This window comes from Suncus etruscus, chromosome 17 (genome assembly GCF_024139225.1).
Source record: "Suncus etruscus isolate mSunEtr1 chromosome 17, mSunEtr1.pri.cur, whole genome shotgun sequence".
Taxonomy (NCBI): Eukaryota; Metazoa; Chordata; class Mammalia; order Eulipotyphla; family Soricidae; genus Suncus; species Suncus etruscus.
In genome coordinates, this window is record NC_064864.1 from 41,160,520 (window position 1) to 41,177,964 (window position 17,445).

At 51.7% G+C, this 17,445-nt stretch overlaps 2 protein-coding genes across 3 annotated transcripts in view; one reads left to right on the top strand and one right to left on the bottom strand.

Moving 5' to 3' along the window:
* Positions 1 to 1,176: 1,176 nt before the first annotated feature.
* Positions 1,177 to 17,445, bottom strand: part of RRP12 (ribosomal RNA processing 12 homolog) — a 34,194-nt gene continuing 17,925 nt past the window's right edge. The window contains exons 13-34 of one of the 2 annotated variants that reach the window (XM_049790797.1): positions 17,220 to 17,334; positions 14,589 to 14,731; positions 14,334 to 14,455; positions 13,499 to 13,563; positions 13,265 to 13,427; positions 12,781 to 12,935; positions 12,563 to 12,630; positions 12,330 to 12,423; positions 11,305 to 11,463; positions 11,128 to 11,208; positions 10,911 to 11,016; positions 10,478 to 10,585; positions 9,946 to 10,103; positions 8,593 to 8,684; positions 8,270 to 8,434; positions 8,000 to 8,172; positions 7,694 to 7,825; positions 6,437 to 6,489; positions 5,265 to 5,337; positions 3,669 to 3,736; positions 3,112 to 3,194; positions 1,177 to 1,620 (exon numbers count right to left, since the gene is read on the bottom strand). In XM_049790797.1, the coding sequence (XP_049646754.1) occupies positions 1,518 to 1,620; positions 3,112 to 3,194; positions 3,669 to 3,736; positions 5,265 to 5,337; positions 6,437 to 6,489; positions 7,694 to 7,825; positions 8,000 to 8,172; positions 8,270 to 8,434; positions 8,593 to 8,684; positions 9,946 to 10,103; positions 10,478 to 10,585; positions 10,911 to 11,016; positions 11,128 to 11,208; positions 11,305 to 11,463; positions 12,330 to 12,423; positions 12,563 to 12,630; positions 12,781 to 12,935; positions 13,265 to 13,427; positions 13,499 to 13,563; positions 14,334 to 14,455; positions 14,589 to 14,731; positions 17,220 to 17,334 (2,479 nt within the window). In that variant the 3' untranslated portion in view covers positions 1,177 to 1,517. Of the gene's footprint in view, positions 1,621 to 3,111; positions 3,202 to 3,668; positions 3,737 to 5,264; positions 5,338 to 6,436; positions 6,490 to 7,693; positions 7,826 to 7,999; positions 8,173 to 8,269; positions 8,435 to 8,592; positions 8,685 to 9,945; positions 10,104 to 10,477; positions 10,586 to 10,910; positions 11,017 to 11,127; positions 11,209 to 11,304; positions 11,464 to 12,329; positions 12,424 to 12,562; positions 12,631 to 12,780; positions 12,936 to 13,264; positions 13,428 to 13,498; positions 13,564 to 14,333; positions 14,456 to 14,588; positions 14,732 to 17,219; positions 17,335 to 17,445 lie in introns of those variants that run through there. The other variant, XM_049790798.1, reaches the window with a different exon arrangement.
* LOC125994844 (60S ribosomal protein L35a) overlaps positions 15,354 to 17,445 on the top strand; it is a 46,152-nt gene continuing 44,060 nt past the window's right edge. Inside the window, exon 1 of the mRNA XM_049764373.1 lies at positions 15,354 to 15,759. Within this exon, the coding sequence (XP_049620330.1) occupies positions 15,400 to 15,732 (333 nt within the window). The 5' untranslated portion in view covers positions 15,354 to 15,399 and the 3' untranslated portion in view covers positions 15,733 to 15,759. The remainder of the gene's footprint in view (positions 15,760 to 17,445) is intronic.

The window sequence follows — 17,445 nt, forward strand, 5'->3', positions numbered from 1 at the left end:
AAGCATTACAGAAGAGATCTCCAGGCTCTCTAAGCAGTGCTAGAGTCCACTGTCCCCATAACCCCACCAAAAAAACCCTTCTATACCTAAGGTTTGCTTGCTCAAGAATACAGAGTTCAGCTCATCACCATCAACTTCTCCAGATCATTTGCCAAGCCCACCTTTGAGAGAAAACATGGTCCTGATCACCACTGAGTGTTCTTCCTAAGCCCAAACTAAAAAAAGCATAGGAGGAGCCTGAGTCTTTGGGAAGATGTGATGGGATCTGGGAAGCACTGTTGAGCCAGGGTCCCCAATGGTCCCACAGTGCTGTGACCAACCTGGGCCTCCCAGACCACTTCTGCCTGGACTATTGACTGACACAGTGGGTGTCTGGCGGGTTCCAAAGCCTGAGTGAGGGTGACCGCGGCACCAGTGACCATTAAGCCAAATGCTGGGATTAGACTGAATCAAGCTGCTATTGCTAATAAGTGCTAGTTCTTGGCAACTTTTATTTTTCTTCTAGTTTTTAATTTGGGAGCTCTACCCAGCAAAGCTGTGGGCTTACTCTTGCCTCAGTGTTCAGGAACACTCCTGGTAACCATGTGGTGATGAGGATCAAAACTGGGTTACGGGGCCGGTGAGGTGGCGCTAGAGGTAAGGTGTCTGCCTTGCAAGCGCTAGCCAAGGAAGGACCGCAGTTTGATCCCCCAGCATCTCATATGGTCCACCCAAGCCACAGGCGATTTCTGAGTGCTTAGCCAGGAGTAACCCCGGAGCATCAAACGGGTGTGCCCCCCTCCCCAAAAAAAAACTGGGTTGCATGTGCAAGGCAAGTACACTGCCCACTGTGCTATCTCTTCAGCTCTACTGGTGCAATTTTTTTGGGAGTGGGAAGTGGGTGATGCTTGGGGTGGACTCCTGGCCCTGAGCTCAGTCACTCCTGGCTTATGGGACCATATGTGGGATGTCAGGAACAAAACCTGGGTTGGTAGCGTGCAAGACAAACATTCTACTTGCAGTACTATTGCCCTGGCTCCTCTATTAGTATATTTTTTGGGGAGAACACATGATGACGTGAGGTGTGTGTGCGTGTGCATGTGTGCACTGTGGTGAGGTCTTGATCCCAGGGCTCTTGAACAAAAAAGCAGGAGCCCCTGCTGATGTTGATGCTGAGCCCCTGCTGAACATCATGGCTGCTGTTCCTGGAGGTACAGGTTTATTCTAGTCCACAGACAGCGAGCCTCTCACATGGTTGTACATATACAGCCTACAGCCACTAAGGGGAGGTGACTCCCAGCAGCTGGAGGCCCCAGAGGACAGTCAGTTGCCACCAAGATCCTCTGGGCAGGAAATAGACTGCACACATCTCCAGTCCCTAAGACTCAAGGGCTGTGCACTCAGAGCTTCCCAACAACAGGGAGGATTGGGGAAGTGTCCTGTTGCCAAGCAGTGTCTGCTCCTAGTTCTGTCCTGAGCATCTGGAGCTGGTATCAAGAAGCAGATCACAGAGCAGTCCCAGAAGCCTTGGGCGTCCATCATGGCCGACGCTCCTTCCTGCGCAGCTTGTGTCCCACTTGGGACCCCCGCTGGGTGGCTCTCACCAGGCCTTTAAACTGGCCTTGCAGCTTCATCTTCTTCCTGCAGAGGGAAAGCCACAGGAGGGTTGTGCTTGAGCAGAACAAGCCATCCACATCTCAAAATCAGAGCACCCACATAGACAGGCCACTGTGTCTGGGCTCTTTGTGCTTTGGGGGTCATATTCAGCAGTGCTCAGGGACTATATTCCTTGTGTCCAGCTCTCAGTTCTTAAGATACTTAAGAGTCGCTCTTGGCATTGCTCAAGGGACCACAAGATACTGGAGATGGAACCCAGGCATCCTGCATGAGAAGCATGTTCTCTAGCCTGTTGAGCCCTCTCAGGCCTCACCACTGTGTTCAATGAAGTTATTTAAGAGTCATGGGACTATACTCATCAGTGTTCAGGGGCTATTTCTGGGTCTGTGTGCAGATCTATATATAGTGCCAAGAATTGAACTGGGTAAGATGCATGTAATATAAGCATCTTAAACCTGTACTATCTTTCCAGCCCCTACCATAATGTTTTAGAAACCAATAGGGAGAAGCAGAGTGGTAATATATTGGATAAGGAACTTGTACATGGCTGACCTGGGTTTGATCTTGTATGATCCCCTGAACAACATCAGGAGTTATTCCTAGTATAGAGCTAGGAGTAAGCCCATAGCACTATTAAATGTAGTCCAAAATTAAACAAATAAAAAACCAAGTCAGGGGTCTGCAGATGTGATTTAGCAGAATAGCATTTGCCTTCTATGTGTGATGCTCTGGGTTTAACCAAAAAATGTGTAAAAAATGTAGCTCAGGGGCCGGAGAGATAGCATGGAGGTAAGGCGTTTGCCTCTCATGCAGAAGGTCAGTGGTGTCCCATATATCCCCTGAGCCTGCCAGGAGCGATTTCTGAGTGTAGAGCCAGGAGTAACCCCTGAGCACTGCCGGGTGTGACCAAAAAGCAAAAGACAAAACAAAACAAAAAAATATAAAAAAAAATGTAGCTCAAAACAAAAGTGCACATAGATAGAAATTAGATGTAAGCAGGTGTTAAAAAAGTTTAAAAAAAGGGGCCGGAGAGATAGCATGGAGGTAAGGTGTTTGACTTTCATGCAGAAGGTCATTGGTTCAAATCCCGGTGTCCCATATGGTCCCCCATGCCTGTCAGGGGCTATTTCTGAGCAGATAGCCAGGAGTAATCCCTGAGCACCGCCGGGTGTGGCCCAAAAACCAAAAAAAAAAAAAAAAAAGTTTAAAAAAAGGGGGGGGGGGCAGAGCAATAGTACAGCAGTAGGGCATTTGCCTTGCACGCGGCTGACCCAGGACAGACCTGGGTTTGATCCTGGGTCCCATATGGTCCTCCGAGCCAAGAGTGATTTCTGAGCACCTAGCCAGAGGTAACTAACCCCTGAGCATCACCAAGTGTGGCCCAAAAACCAAAATCAACAACAAAAGAGAAAATACACTGCAAGAGACTTGAGCAACTGAACATTTAAGGCCTTCGACATATGACCCTGGCTACCCCTCTGCCCCAGCCCCACGCCCACCTGCACACCACCATACCTGCGGTTCAGCTTGGTTCTGTTGAGGGGGATGTATGCATAGGGATCCAGCCGGCCTTTTTTCTTCATGTCCCCTTTTGCTTTCTGTTTACCCAAAGAAAGTCAGGGGGAATCCAGGGTTTCCTTCCACCCCACCCCAAACTCTAAAGCTCCACATCTTCCTTTCCTTCATTCTTGGCTTAAGTGGAACCAGAGTTCCCAGCACTGCAGAAGGCCACAAGCAAAGCACCCCCACCCCCAATGTCAACAAGACCAGGTGTCCCTTTCTTCTTGTTCTGGAAAGGTAACCCCAGCACGACAGGGGCTCTAACCTGAGGCTACCCGGGGATCCTGACTCTTTTTTTTTTTTTGGCTTTTGGGCCACATCCGGTGACGCTCAGGGGTTACTCCTGGCTATACGCTCATTGGCTATATGCTCAGAAGTCGCTCCTGGCTTGGGGGATCATACGGGATGCCGGGGGGGGATCGAACCAAGGTCATCCTAGGCTAGTGCTGGCAAGGCAGACATCTTACCTCTAGCGCCACCGTGCCGGCCCCTGACTCTTGCACCGCCCTTACCTTAGCCTTGTACTCAGCTCCTGGTGCCACCTTCTTGGTCAGAGGACGATGAATGCCAGAGCCTCCAGCTGGTCAGAGAGGACAGATGTCAAACACACCAGGGTTACCTTGTGGGAGAGGCCATAAGCCCCTTCCTTGAAGAGTTCCAACAGACCCTAGGGATCTTCAGACAGGCTCAAACCCTGAGAGACCTGTGTCAGGTCTCTGGAAACCACAGGAAATACCAACAGCACAGACAGGAAGCACTTAACACCAGCTGTCACTCAGACAGGCTGTCACTTCTGATCAAACTCTGAGGGTCTCTAACTTCCAGGTCTCCTAACCTCAGCTGTAAAATAGGTGCCTATGGCTTATGGCCTGTGGGCTTTACAGCAAGCCTGAGAAAGCAAGGCAGCTTCCTGCTTCCCTAAACACAGGGAGTGTGTGGAGAGAGACTGAGGGCCTAGTGAGAGCTGGCTGTTTATGTTTATTATTTTGGCAGGGGTGTGATGTAGAGGGAGAGGTTTGGGTCACATCTGGCTGTGCTCGGGGCATACTTCTGACACCACAGAGCTCAGGGGACCAAATGAGGTGCTGGGAATTGAACCAGGTTGATGCTAGGCAAATGCCTTCCCTGTTGTACTATCTTTCTGGCTCCTGAAGCCAGGATTTCTGTTTTTGTTTTTTTTGGTTTTTGTTTTGGGGCCACACCCTGTTACACTCAGGGGTTACTCCTGGCTATGTGCTCAGAAACCATTCCTGGGGCCGGCGAGGTGGCGCTAGAGGTAAAGTGTCTGCCTTTCAAGCGCTAGCCAAGGACCGCGGTTCAATCCCCCGGCATCCCATATGGTCCCCCCAAGCCAGGGGCAATTTCTGAGCGCTTAGCCAGGAGTAACCCCTGAGCATCAAATGGGTGTGGCCTGAAAATCCAAAAAAAAAAAAAAAAAAAAAAGAAACCATTCCTGGCTTGGGGACCATATGGGATGCTGGGGATTGAACTCAGGTCCGTCCTGGGTCAGCTGCTTGCAAAGCAAACACCCTAATGCTGTACTATTGCTCCAGCCCCCTGAAGCCAGTTTTAATAGGTGAGAAATTAGCTGAGAGAGGTCATGTAGAGGGTTACAAGCAGTGGGAGGTGGTCTTGACCCAGGTGTCCTGAGGCACCACCCAACTTCGGGCAAGGAGGCAGGCTGGGTCTTACTAGCCACGGCAGAAGACCTGAGCTCTCCAGCTGCACAGCAGAGGTTCTGTGACATGAGCCTGAGGGGGACCCAGGGGGCTGGAAACAGAGGTAAGAGAACAGTGGCATTGGGCAGTTACATGAGCACTGAGATCAGTTGTTCTGGGGAGAGGACTGGCCTTGGGCCCAGACAAATATGTAAGAGAACTCCCAGGACAGGCCCAGGACTAACCCTCCCAATTGCCAGTTAGTGCAGGCCAAGGAGGATTCTGAGGCGAAGCGAGGCCTAAGGGCTCTGCAGAAGAACTGGGGTTTGGGCAGATCTGCCCCTCCAGCTCTCCTTTGTCCCCACCCCCTTGACCTCACCCTGGTGACCAAACAGCCCATCTTTACACAAAGTCAAAGTCGAGTCCCCATAGCTGCAGTGGAAACCCTACCTTGGTATTGAGGGGGCACCTCCAGCTCCTCGTCGTCTGCCTCTTTCTGGTGTGGACGCTTCGAATTTTTCTTCTGTAAGGGATGGACAAAGGTATGAGTGAGGGGATATGGTCAACCTCAAGGGGGACAGAAAGGGCAGAGATGACCCACCCTAGAGAGGCATGAAAGGACCTGCCAAACTCAACTGCTCTTTATAGATGAGGTTGCCAAGGCTAGGAGCAGGGCTGCAAATCAGTGAGGTTCCTGCCCAGGTCTGACTAGGGCCTTCCCCTGACACTACTCATAGCTACAAATATGTCTCAGCAATTTTGGCCTCCCGCTAACAGAAAAAAGCAGACTGGCCCACTGGGAAGCTTCACTGAATAGTCACCTCCCACCCGTGTTATTCCCTGCTCTCATCTGCTGACACCCAGTGACACCTAGGATGAGCCGTGTCTCAGGTCAGAGTCCCACAACACTCTGCCAAGAGCCATGAGCACAGGCTACAGGAGTGTCCGTGTGCCTGGTTAGATAGATACACCATGTACAGGCCCAAGCTTGGAGTGTACTGGGATACATAAGGATACTTCATCAAGTTCTAACAGCTCCCAGGGTGCTCATCCAAGGTCAGCATTTTGTACCAGGTTGATGTAGGTGCAAAACGCTAGCCAGCAGTCTCCCCTGACAGAGAGTAGCCTCTTAGTTGATCTCCCTAGCCCTGGGCAGAAGTTACAGGTCCAGCCCCACATACTACCAAGGCTGGTGAGCTTTGTTTCTGGAGGCCCTGTGGGTACTGTTTCCCCCATCTTCTGATGGTGCCCATCCAGTCTGCCAGGGGAAAATGGACCAGGCCTATGGGACAGTCCCAGTTGCAGTGAAGGTGCAGTTTCCAGGTCCTGTCCTGGAATGGCACTCATCTAGTTAAAGCCATAGCCAGACCCTGGTCTCATTGATGATGGAGACAGGCCAGTCCAAAACCCTGCACTGACCAGCCTGGCCATGAACCCTGCTGTGCTGCCTGCAGATTTGAGTAGGTGTGCACTCGTGCGTCCTACTCCTGGCCTGCCCCCAGCACAAAAAGGAGGGCAGGCTGTCTGTGTGTTTGTGTGTGTATGCATGTGCATACGCTCCTCCTGGAGTTCCTGAGCATCAGGAGGGTATGCTTGACCCTTCAACAGCCGGAATAACTCACACTCCTGATGCTGCCCATGTTTGCCATCAGCTCCACCATCTCTTCATCTTCCCCTAGAGCCAAAAGGAAGAGAGGCCTGTGAGTTCCTGGGGAGATCCCTTTTCTGAAAAACCCACACATAGGGGCCCAGCACAGCATGAGTTTATCTTGAACGTGACTGACCCGATGTTCGATCCCTGGCATTCCCCAAACCCACAAAGAATGATTCCTGAGCACAGAGCCAAGAGTAACCCGTGTGTTGCTGGGTGTGGCCCATAAACACAAAACCAAACCAAACCAAACCAAAACAAAAAACTCACACCAAGAAATGCTCAGGGTTCTGGGCAGGTGCAGTGAGGATGCATCTGTTGGGCTGCGCAAGACAAGTGTCTAAACCCCTACGTCACCTCCCTGTTCTCTAACCCCTTGCTTCTTTTTATTGAAAGGGGTGGGGAGATCAAACTGAGCACATTCAGCTGTACTCAGGGATTATTCTTCGTTCTGTGCTTAGTAATCACTCCTAGCAGTATTCAGGGGACCGTGCATGCAGTGCGGGGGACTAAACTTGGGCCTCCTTCACGCAAAACTTGCACTCAGTCTATTGAGCCCATTAAAGTATTGGTCCAGTCCTGTGTATCTATTTTATATACCCATAAAACCAGGGTCATGTAAATATTTCTTAGTCAAAAAGGATCGTGAGTGGAAAAAGCTGAAGCCCAGCTCTAGTGCTCGGTGCATAGGGAGCAGGAGAGGGGAGCACTACAGACTTTCTGTCACAGGGAGGTGCCTGGACAACTGCAGAAAAAGGATGCTGCTCTTCCCTGTTCAATGAACTTGCATTAGACAAGTCTATAGGCTAAAAAAAGAGAGAGATCGGGAAGAGAATTCACAGGCTGCATGCAAGAGGCTACTGCATGGTCCCCTGAGCACCACTAGGAATGAGCCCTGAGCACAGAGCCAGAAGTAGCCACAGAACACCCCTGGATATAGCACAAAAACAAAAGGGGAGGATAGATGAAGGGGATGGAGAGGAGGGAATAAGGACCAAAATCAACTATCAATACAAGGTAAGAGGAAGTAAGTATATTTGGCTAGTTGCAACAATGATTTCTTCATTGTTTGAGAAAGTCAGTTTGAGGAAGTTTTTCTAGCACTTTCTAGTTTCTTAGACACCCATTTCCCAACCAGTGATCCCTAAATGAGTCAAGTGATGCAGGAAAGCCTAACTGCAAACAGACACACAGACACTGTGCCGAGTCAAGGATGCAAGACACCTACCTTTCATGTCCTCCTCTTCCTCCACCTTGACCGGGTTCTCCTCCTCCTCTTCCTCTCGGATGATCAGCCGGCCATCAGCACTCACCTTGAAGCCATGGTCCTTCTTGCCTTGGCCCAGCCCAGGCTGTGTAGCTGGGGTAATGGAGTGAGAAAGAGAGGAGGTGAAGGAGGGTCAGTTCCGGTCACTTGCCCTCATCACAATGCTGGGCTGTGTGGGGCTGGGATCCACTGATGCTCTTCCACCGATCCCACACCCACAGCAGGTTGTCTGTTCCCTGTGTTGGGGGCAGGCTATTCCTTGCTTACCTAGGACTCGCTGGGCCACCTTGGGGTCCAGGAAGTTGAGGGGCTCATCCCCACCACCTTCCTTCAGCCATGCCTGGCTCCTCTGGCGAGCGAGTTTCCGCTGCTCTCTGCCCCGACTCCTGTCATCCTCCTCCTCCTCCTCATCTTCTGAATCAGCCAGGATCTCCTCAATGCTATGGTCAGAGAAGGTCAAGTAAAGGCTTTCCAGAGGGGCAAAGGCAACCCTAGGTGGGGGACACCAGGACTCTCAGATCCCATGCCAGGCCCGACCTGTCGCCTTTGCCCTGGGCCGGCTCTTCCTCCTCCTCCTGGGACTCGTCCTCCATGGCAGCCTGGTTCAGAGCACGGTGCCTCTTGGCCCGGGCCTCAGCTTTCCGAATGTTCACCAGCACTTTGTGGTACTCTGCGGGCAGCAGCCCCTTCACCAGCTCAAACCTGGAGACAGACACACAGGGGGCTGGTGAGGTGCAGCACCCAGAGGCAGTGGCTGAGACTGCTGGGCCCGGGCTCTTCCATGATGGCTCCAAGGGGGTCAGGAACCCCCCCGCCACACACACACTCATCCTCTGAACATCACCCCTCTGTGTACCTACCCAAACTTCCGAATGAACTTGGTGAACAGATTTCGGAGCTTCATGCGGAAGTGTCGCCGCATATCGTCAGAGAGTTTCCCGATAGAGTCCATCTGTCAGCAGGGAGCGGGACTCAGGATCAAGATTAGGATGTTGGGGTAGGGTGTTGTGGTGGGGTAATAGGGTGAGGGTATTGGGGTAGGAGGTCAGGATGAAGGTGTTGGGGTACAAGGTGAGATGTTGCATTAGGGTCAGGATACATGTCAAGGCAAGGCTGTTGAGGGACAGGAGGGGTGAGGGCATTCCTGTCCCGGGCCCTTCACTGTTGCTGACCAGGTAGAGCAGATACCAGACCCAGTAAGGTGACGGTCAGGGCCCTTTCTCTCCACTCCCCATCAGGATTCCATGGTAGGGTGTGTTCTGCATCATTCCCTAACCAGCAATGCTCAAAGCCGGGCCACTGGAGTGGTCCAGGAGGTGGCAGCAGCCTCGGGTGAATTGGAGGTTGCTTTCTGCTATGTGGGCCCAGAGAACACAGTGGGCTGGAGAATGCAAAGCAATTCCTGGCACCGAGCACCATCAGGTGTAGTCCAGAAACTTTAAAGAAAGGAAACTTTAAGGACTGAGTGATTTTCTTTTGGAAAGTAGGTGGCAGGTCAAAATATGGAATCCTCTGCCCTCAAGCCTCATTCCCAACACAATCCTCATCCCCTACCAAGACCACAGCATCAGCATCTTCAAAAGCACCTGGTACTTTCTCCACGAGACCTCACTGAGTCCTTAAAAGATGTATTCTTCCTCAAAACACACAATTGGAGGCCAAGGGAGACAGCACAGGACAGGGCTGGGCATGCACAGGGACCCCCAGTTCAGCTGCTGGGCCAGGCACTCAAATCACCAGGCCCAGTCCGTTAAGTATTACTGAGAGTTTTGAATTTTAAGTATTGCTAAGTTTTGCTTAGGCTACCCTGAGAACAGCCTTGGTGGGGTTGGGGGGATCATATGTGGTGCCAGGAATGAAACCCCAGTTGGCCATGTACAAAATAAGTAGTACCCTTTCCCTCTGTACTCTCACTCCGGCCCAGAGTTTTATTTAGTCTAAGAACTTCATGGTGGCTGATTGCTTGAAATGTTTTCTATCTTCATTTGGGCAAGACTATTTTATTTTGGGGTTTGGGCTCACACTCAATTGTGCTCAGGAATATAAGGTGCTGGAGATGAAGTCTGGGTTGGTGCTCACATGACATGCACCTTTCCTGCTATTCTGTCTTTCTAATTCCCACTGCTCCATCCAGGGTATTGGAATGACCTGTTGCTCAAGCTTACATGTAACTGAAAAGATGCTGTGCTGGCCTTGAGGCTCAGGACACTCACCACCAAATGTACGTGCTTTGCCAAGAGTGTCACATCCATGGCCACAGCTGCCACTTTGATGAAGCCCAGTGCTGACTTGACCACATCTCGAGTGCGAGAGGCCAGGAGAAGACACACGTTTTGCAGCAACTGCTCCACCGTGTTGGATCCCATCAGGCCTGCAGTGGTAGGAGTATTGTCAGGCCCCAAGTATAGAGGCTAACATCTGTGATCCCAAGAAGGTTCTCATTGGGTTCCGAGCCCCCACCAAAGATAAGGTGATATTTCCGTCTCCAATAGAGATGAGGGTATGAGGGTCGAGGGTGATTCACAATCGTGCTCTAGGGCTTACAGGTTACCAAGAGGCAGCAACAGGACTATAATTTGGGTGTGGACAGATCCAACTGCTCTGACCTGCTGAGCTGGGACCTTCCTCGAGGGATCCACTGAGTTGGGACCTTCCTCCATTGCAGGAACTACCCTGGGCTAAGTCTCAAGACCTTCCCTTCTCTGGAGCCCCTTTCATGTTACCTGAGAAAAAGGTGGTTCTCACCTTTAAATTCAAAAAGGAGATGGGTAAGGGCCAGGATGCTGCAGCTGACCATGGTCACGGTGCCCACGAGGCCAGGATAGATCAGGACGAGGTAACGCTGCAGCGCTTCTAAAGGCGGAGTCAGGGTGTTATGGGCCAGGGCCCAGTTGGATTGGGGCTCAGCAATACCCACCTTTCCTCTTAGAGCAGTGGGTTTTTTATTTTTGGTTTTTGGGCCACACCCAGTGACAGCCAGGGGTTTCTCCTGGCTATGAGCTCAGAAATTGTTCCTGGTTTGAAGGACATATGAGATGCCGGAGGATCCTAGGTCCTAGGTCAACCGCATGCAAGGCAAATGCCCTACTGCTGCGCTACTGCTCTGGCCCTGGAGCAGTGGTTTTATGGGGTGCTTTAAGGGCCACCCCATCCCTGCCACAGGCCCCCTGTGCCTTACCTTCACAGCTAGGACCAAAACGTAGGAAAGCACGGCCCATCTCCAGTAGCAGGGTGAAGGCATTCTTGCGAGCACCCACGGACACTTCCTTGGTGCACAGGAGTACCTGCCCAGGGGGTTCTGTAAACTAGGTATATCTGCCACCCCTAAAATCCCTCCCAGATCCCAACAATCCTCACTCCCACATGCCCTAGCACATCCATCTTGTGCACCTCACCTCGGGGACGAGGGCGGCGATGAAATCCTCATGCTCAGCCGAGAGTTTCCTCACAATATGGATGAGGCACTTCAAACGGGGCTGTGGAGACGACAGTCAGGATCCTCCAGGCCACCCACCTTGCAGCCCCTCCAGGCTGCTGTCCCCCTCAGCAGAGTGGTGCTGTCGAGGCCTCACCCTCTTGGCAGGCGAGGAGGTGCTCTGCAGAGAATCCAGCAGGGTCTGCTTCAGATCTTTCAGGTGGTTCTGCACAAACAATGCTCCTGGGCCCTGCTCACTGGCACACACCTCTTCTAGCACGCGGTAGGCCTTTTTCTGCACCCCGTGGGCCTTGCTCTGGAGGAGGATAGGCAGAGAGAATAAGCTGGGGTGCAACACCTGCTGCCACTCACACACACACACTGGGTGAGGTTCACTCACACAGTCACACACAGTCATGTACAAACAAACACACTCACAACTCATGCATATCCACTCACACATTTATGCACCACCTATCAATACGCATTCTCACGCACTCATGCACATCCAAATTCACTCTCACACACACAATGACATGAGGAGACAGTCACACTCATACACACACACACACACAACCAGTCATTGCTGGCAACACTGAAGGAACAGCAGAGGCAGAAAGCTCAGCCAGGGGCCGGAGAGATAGCATGGAGGTGAGGCGTTTGCCTTACATACAGAAGGATGGTGGTTCAAATCCCAGCCTCTCATATGGTCCCCCTGAGCCTGTCAGGAGCAATTTCTGAGTATAGAGCCAGGAGTAACCCCTGAGCGCTACTGGGTGTGACCCAAAAACCAAAAACAAACAAAAAAAAAAAAAAAAAAGAAAGAAAGCTCAGCCAATGAGGCTGCCTCTGACGCAGAGGAGTGGCAGCTGCAGGAGGAGCCAGGCTACTGTCCATTCTGGCCAGCACCCAGCTCCAGCACCTTCTTTGCAGTGTAAGGCTGTGGCTCCCAAGAAAGCTCCAAGGAGGCCTGTTTGCTCTGCTGAACCCTTCCTTGCACACCTAACACTGGGGTGCCACAGGGCTCTGTCACTATCTTACTTGATACTTCTCCTGTGTACAGGAGCAGCTTCACCTGGGAAAGTACCAAAGATCTCATCCAGGAAGGGCAGGCAGGCCCTCTTTCCTAGGGGCTCCCTTCCTGTCTGATATGGGGGATGGGTCCACCCCTTTGTGGCTCACCTCCAGGTAGGGCCGGATGGTGGAGTACAGCTTGCTGATGGCAGCTTCATCAGCATGAGGGGCCAAGGCCACAACCAGGTCCAAGACAGACAATCTGCAAGAAAGAGACAGGAAGGATCTGGAGCTCATATTTTCCTGTAAGCGGGAGCAGGGAGGTGGCAGAAGTCAGTGAAGAGTTCAAGGGTTTGAGGAGCCCTGGAGCAATTGGAACTGCTTCCTGGGCTGTGGCTTACCTGGTGAAGTCAGAGCTGGCAGAGTCGAGCACCTTTACACTGGCCTTTTCCAGTAAGCTGTTCACTAGCTGCAAACCAAGTGGGAGATTCACAGAAGAGAAGTAGAGAAGTCTCAGAATAGAAGGCTACATATATCCCTTTCTCTGCCTCCCTTGCCCATCCTGCAGGTGGCAGAGTCCATTGAGCCCCAGTGAATCCCTCCTTCCCCACACACCCACCTGAGACTCTGTAATGGTGAGGTACGTTCGGATGGTTTCCAACACAGCTCGGCGAGGGGCTGGGGTGTCATCGGCTGCCACAGGCTGCCCATACAGATTGAAGAGGATTGGCAGGAAATTCTTGGCAAAACGGCTCACTTCTGCTTGGTCAGCCTCTGATAGAACAATCAAAGTTTGCACACATATGTCAACCCTCACAGAGGCTGCCCGTGACAGGACTTGAACCCATGAGTTTGGGGGCACCTCTGAGATGAGAGGCCAATGCCAGAGCCCAGAGCCCAGAGCACTGGGGCCTGGTACAAGCCCAGATATCAGCCCACCTCAGAGCCCTCACACTGACAGGAAACACTGTAGCCACCAGCATAGGAGGGGTTGGGGGAGTCACAGGAGAGCCACAGGGAAGGAAATGAGGGCCAGGGACCCAGATCATTCCAGCACTCTCCCCCAGCACCAACCACCGCCCCCCCCCAAAGCCCCCACATACCTGCCTCACAGCCCTTGGTGATGAGAGTGCGCAGGGCCTGGCACACAGTGACCCTGAGGTCTGGGCGCTCACTGATGGCCATGCCCAGAGTCCGCGCCAGTCCTCGGAAGGAGGCGGCCACATCTGTGGGCCTTGTGCAAAAGCCAGGCAGAAGGGTCCAGATCTGGGGAGAAGTGAGTGATGCCCATTCCCAAGAACAGGCACTTTCCTCCCAGGGCCCCGGCCCGCTTCTACCTGCCACTGTAGCGTGTCATAGATCTTGGACTCCACTGTGCTGCCTGCCTGGGCCAGATCCATTGCTGGATAGAATACAGGGACACAGTGAGACCCAAGGCACTCTCCTAGTCAACAGCTCCCCACTTCACCTACACCAAAAGCCCAGAGACAGGTCAGGAATGTGGGCAACACCCCTTAGCCCAAGCCAAAGCCCAACAGCATATACTCCCAGACCAGAGAGCACAGGTAAACAAAGTGAGATGGGCTGGAGTCTTGGCCCAAGCAGGGCAGAGGCAATCTGGCTTTCTCAGTTCCCAAGCAACATACACTCCTGAGCTCAAACACAGGAAAGTCCCAGAACTCTGCTAGTCAGTGACACTAAATGAGCAGAGAACAGGTGACACATGGCTATGTACGGGTACCTCCTAGTGTCATCTCTCCCTCACAAGGCCACAGACACTACACTTGCATCAGGTGCTAACTAACTAGAGGGGCAGAGTCTGGACTGGAACACACCTGCTCTAGTCACCTTCCACCCTTGCTCCCCACACTGGGAGCCAAGGAGAGACCTTGCCACTCTCAGCAGAGCCCTGTGAGGAGCCAGTGGTCTGCACGTCTAAACTGACGAGTCAACTACACCCACTGAGAGAAAGAGAGCCACTGGAGGTGCCCAGCCCCTCCGGCATCCTCTAGGCAGAGGAGCATCAGTGGAGGATGCTCACACCTTTGCTCTTTTGCCTCCCACCCACCACCAGTCTGCTTCTGCAAGAAGGCTTTGTTCCTTATAATAAGTTTTTGTGGTGTGGTTTACAGTACTATTGCTTATAGGGTCTCATATCTAACAGTTTATCACCTTTGCTCTTCAGGGTGGTGGCCAGAGGCAAGAAGTAGGTGGTGAAGAAACCCAGCCGTGTCTCCTGGACATGGTCCCGGATGACAGGCAACAGCCAGCTCCGCGGGAAATCCAGAGTCTCTCTGATAGGAAAGAGAGGAGTCTATGAGGAAAGAGAGACATCATGCCTGGTCTATGGTGCCATGAGTGCCATGCCAGCCATGTGGGGGAAGGCTGCTCAAACTTTCCTGGGGTTTACCCAGAAGTCACACTTACTCAGAGCCGTCAATTTCCAAGGGCACAGCCTCTAAAACTACCTCAGGCCCCATGCTGGCCACTGCAGCCCCCACGGCCTGGTCCAGAGCTGTCGTGTGGGGGAAGTGGGGGGAAAGGCGAAGGTCACACAGGGACTGGAGGCACTGTGGCAGAAAGGAGAGGTCAGTACTATGGGGCCTGGTACCACCAGGTTGCAATACCCAGTTTTACCGGCAGGTCTAGCACTGCCAGGATGTACCCTCAGGACAATCCCTGCCAACCTGCCAGAGAAAAAAAGCATTTGCCACCCACCATTACATCCACAGCTGTATTGAGCTCATTTCTAAAGGAGGAGCCCCAAACAAGAGCTCAGAGTAAGCTCCTGTTAGTGGTCACAGCCAGTTGCCAGACTGACCCACAGACAGCTTCAGAGATCCAGTTTCCCAGGGCCTTTGGGAATTCACTACTTGCTAAAAACATGCGAAAAATAAGAGTTTACAGGCCCAGATTTCCAGATAACCCTGGAAAACAGGAAGTGCTGGCAACGGCAGACCCGCCAGTAACAAAGAGTGACTCTTGTCACCTCTTGATTTCCTGGTGATCCTAGAAAACAAGAAGTTGTGGCAAATGCAGAACTGTCCTTGAACAAGGAATGATTCTTCAGGCCCTGAGGAGTGACTGGGAACCCCCACCTGCTGATGAATGGGCTAGGTCAGGATCTGAGGAGCCTGGCTACTCCTGAAAGGCAAGAAGTAAGACTAATTAAGACACCCAGGACCGCTTTCCGCCATCTTGGACTCCCGTGGAGGCCCGGACTAATTAGGAGACAGACATGGCTGGAAGGCTGTGGTCTAAAGCCATTTTTGCTGGCTATAAACGGGGTCTCCGAAACCAGAGGGAACACACAGCTCTTCTTAAAATTGAAGGTGTTTATGCTCGGGATGAAACTGAATTCTATCTGGGCAAGCGATGTGCTTATGTGTACAAAGCAAAGAACAACACTGTAACTCCTGGTGGCAAACCTAACAAAACCAGAGTGATCTGGGGAAAGGTAACCCGTGCCCATGGAAACAGTGGCATGGTTCGAGCCAAATTCCGAAGCAACCTTCCTGCTAAGGCAATCGGTCATAGAATCCGTGTGATGCTGTACCCCTCAAGGATTTAAGCTTACTGAAAAGTAAATAAATAAAATGTAGATACTTACAAAAAAAAAAAAAAAAAAAAAAAAAAAAAAAAAGACACCCAGGACCTTAGGCAGGAGCAGTAGCGCAGTGGTAGGCATTTGCCTTGGTTGTGGCTGACCCAGGACAGACCTCGGTTTGATCCCTGGCATCCTATATGGTCCCCCAAGCCAGGAGCAATTTCTGAGTGCATAGCCAGGAGTAACCCCTGGTCATCACTGGGTGTGGCCCCCAAAACAAAATAAAACTAAACAAAAAAAAAAAGACATTCAGGACCCAACACACTGAGGGTCAGAAAAAAGGCAGGGGCTGGAGTAATAATACAGTGGGTAGGGTGCTAGTCTTTACATGCAGCCAAACCTGAGTTTGATCCCTGGCAAACCCCAGAAGTGATTACTAAATACAGAGCCTGGAATAAGCCCTGAGAACTGCTGGGTGTAGCCCAAAACAAAAAGAAAGAATAAGAAAGAAAGGTAGGGCCCAAAGAGATAGTACAGTGAATAGAAAGCTTACTTTGCATGAGGTTAACCCGGGTTCAATCCCTGGCATCCCACATGGTCCTCTGAGCCTGCCAAACCCTGAGTCCTAAGCCAGAAATAAACCCTAAGCATAGCTAAGCATGGCCCCAAATACAAACACACAAAAAGAAATTAAATGAAGGCTAGTGTGATAGCACAATGGTTCAGACATTTGCCTTGCACATGGCTGACACCTGGATTCAAGTCTCAGCACTCATAATGTTCCCCACACTTGCCAGGAGTAATTCCTGAGAGTAGAACCAGAAGTAACCCCCAAGCATTGCTGAGTATGGCCCAAAAACCAAAAACACCAAAAGGGGCCAGATAGCATGGAGATAGGGCGTTTGCCTTGCATGCAGAAGGACGGTGGTTCAAATCCCGGCATCCCATATGGTCCCCCGAGTCTGCCAGAAGCGATTTCTGAGCATAGAGCCAGGAGTAACCCGAGTGCTGCTGGATGTGACCCAAAAACCAAAACCAAACCAAACCAAACCAAAACAATAAAACAAAAAACAAACAAAAAATTTAAATAAAAGGCGGAGTGAGGGGGGGCCAGAGCAGTGGCACAAGCAGTGAGGCATCTGTCTTGCCCACACTATCTTAGGATGAACTGCGGTTTGCTCCCCCAGCATCCCATATGGTCCCCCCAGCCAGGAGCAATTTCTGAGCTCATAGCCAGGAGTAATACTTGAGCGTCACCGTATGTGGCCCAAAATAAAAAAATGAACAAACAAACAAAAAAAGGTAGGGGTAAAAGGAAGGCCTCTCAAGAGTTCTAAACCTGTCAACTTCAGCCAAGAGTTGGGAACAGATGGGCCAGGGAGGAGGGAGTCATAGACTCTGTCTTTTTCCTCTCATCTGGTTCTTCTACTCACCTGACTAAGGACCAAGCAGAGCACCAGAAGTGGGTATCACCTAGAAAACCAAGCCCCAGGGTCACCCTTTAGCCTTACCTTCTTCATGACGGGGTGGGCCTGCCTCCCACAGGCATGGAAGAAGGCACACAGCAGTGACAACACAGAACTCCAAGTTGCATGGAACTTGTATGTCAGGCCCTCTTCCACAAACCTGCCAAGGAGCACAAGGTCAGCAGTCAAAGTCATTCTCCTGCCCGGGGTCCTGCCTCTGCGCCAAAAGCCACTGGCTGGCACTGTGACCTACAGAGCCAGGTGCAGGGGA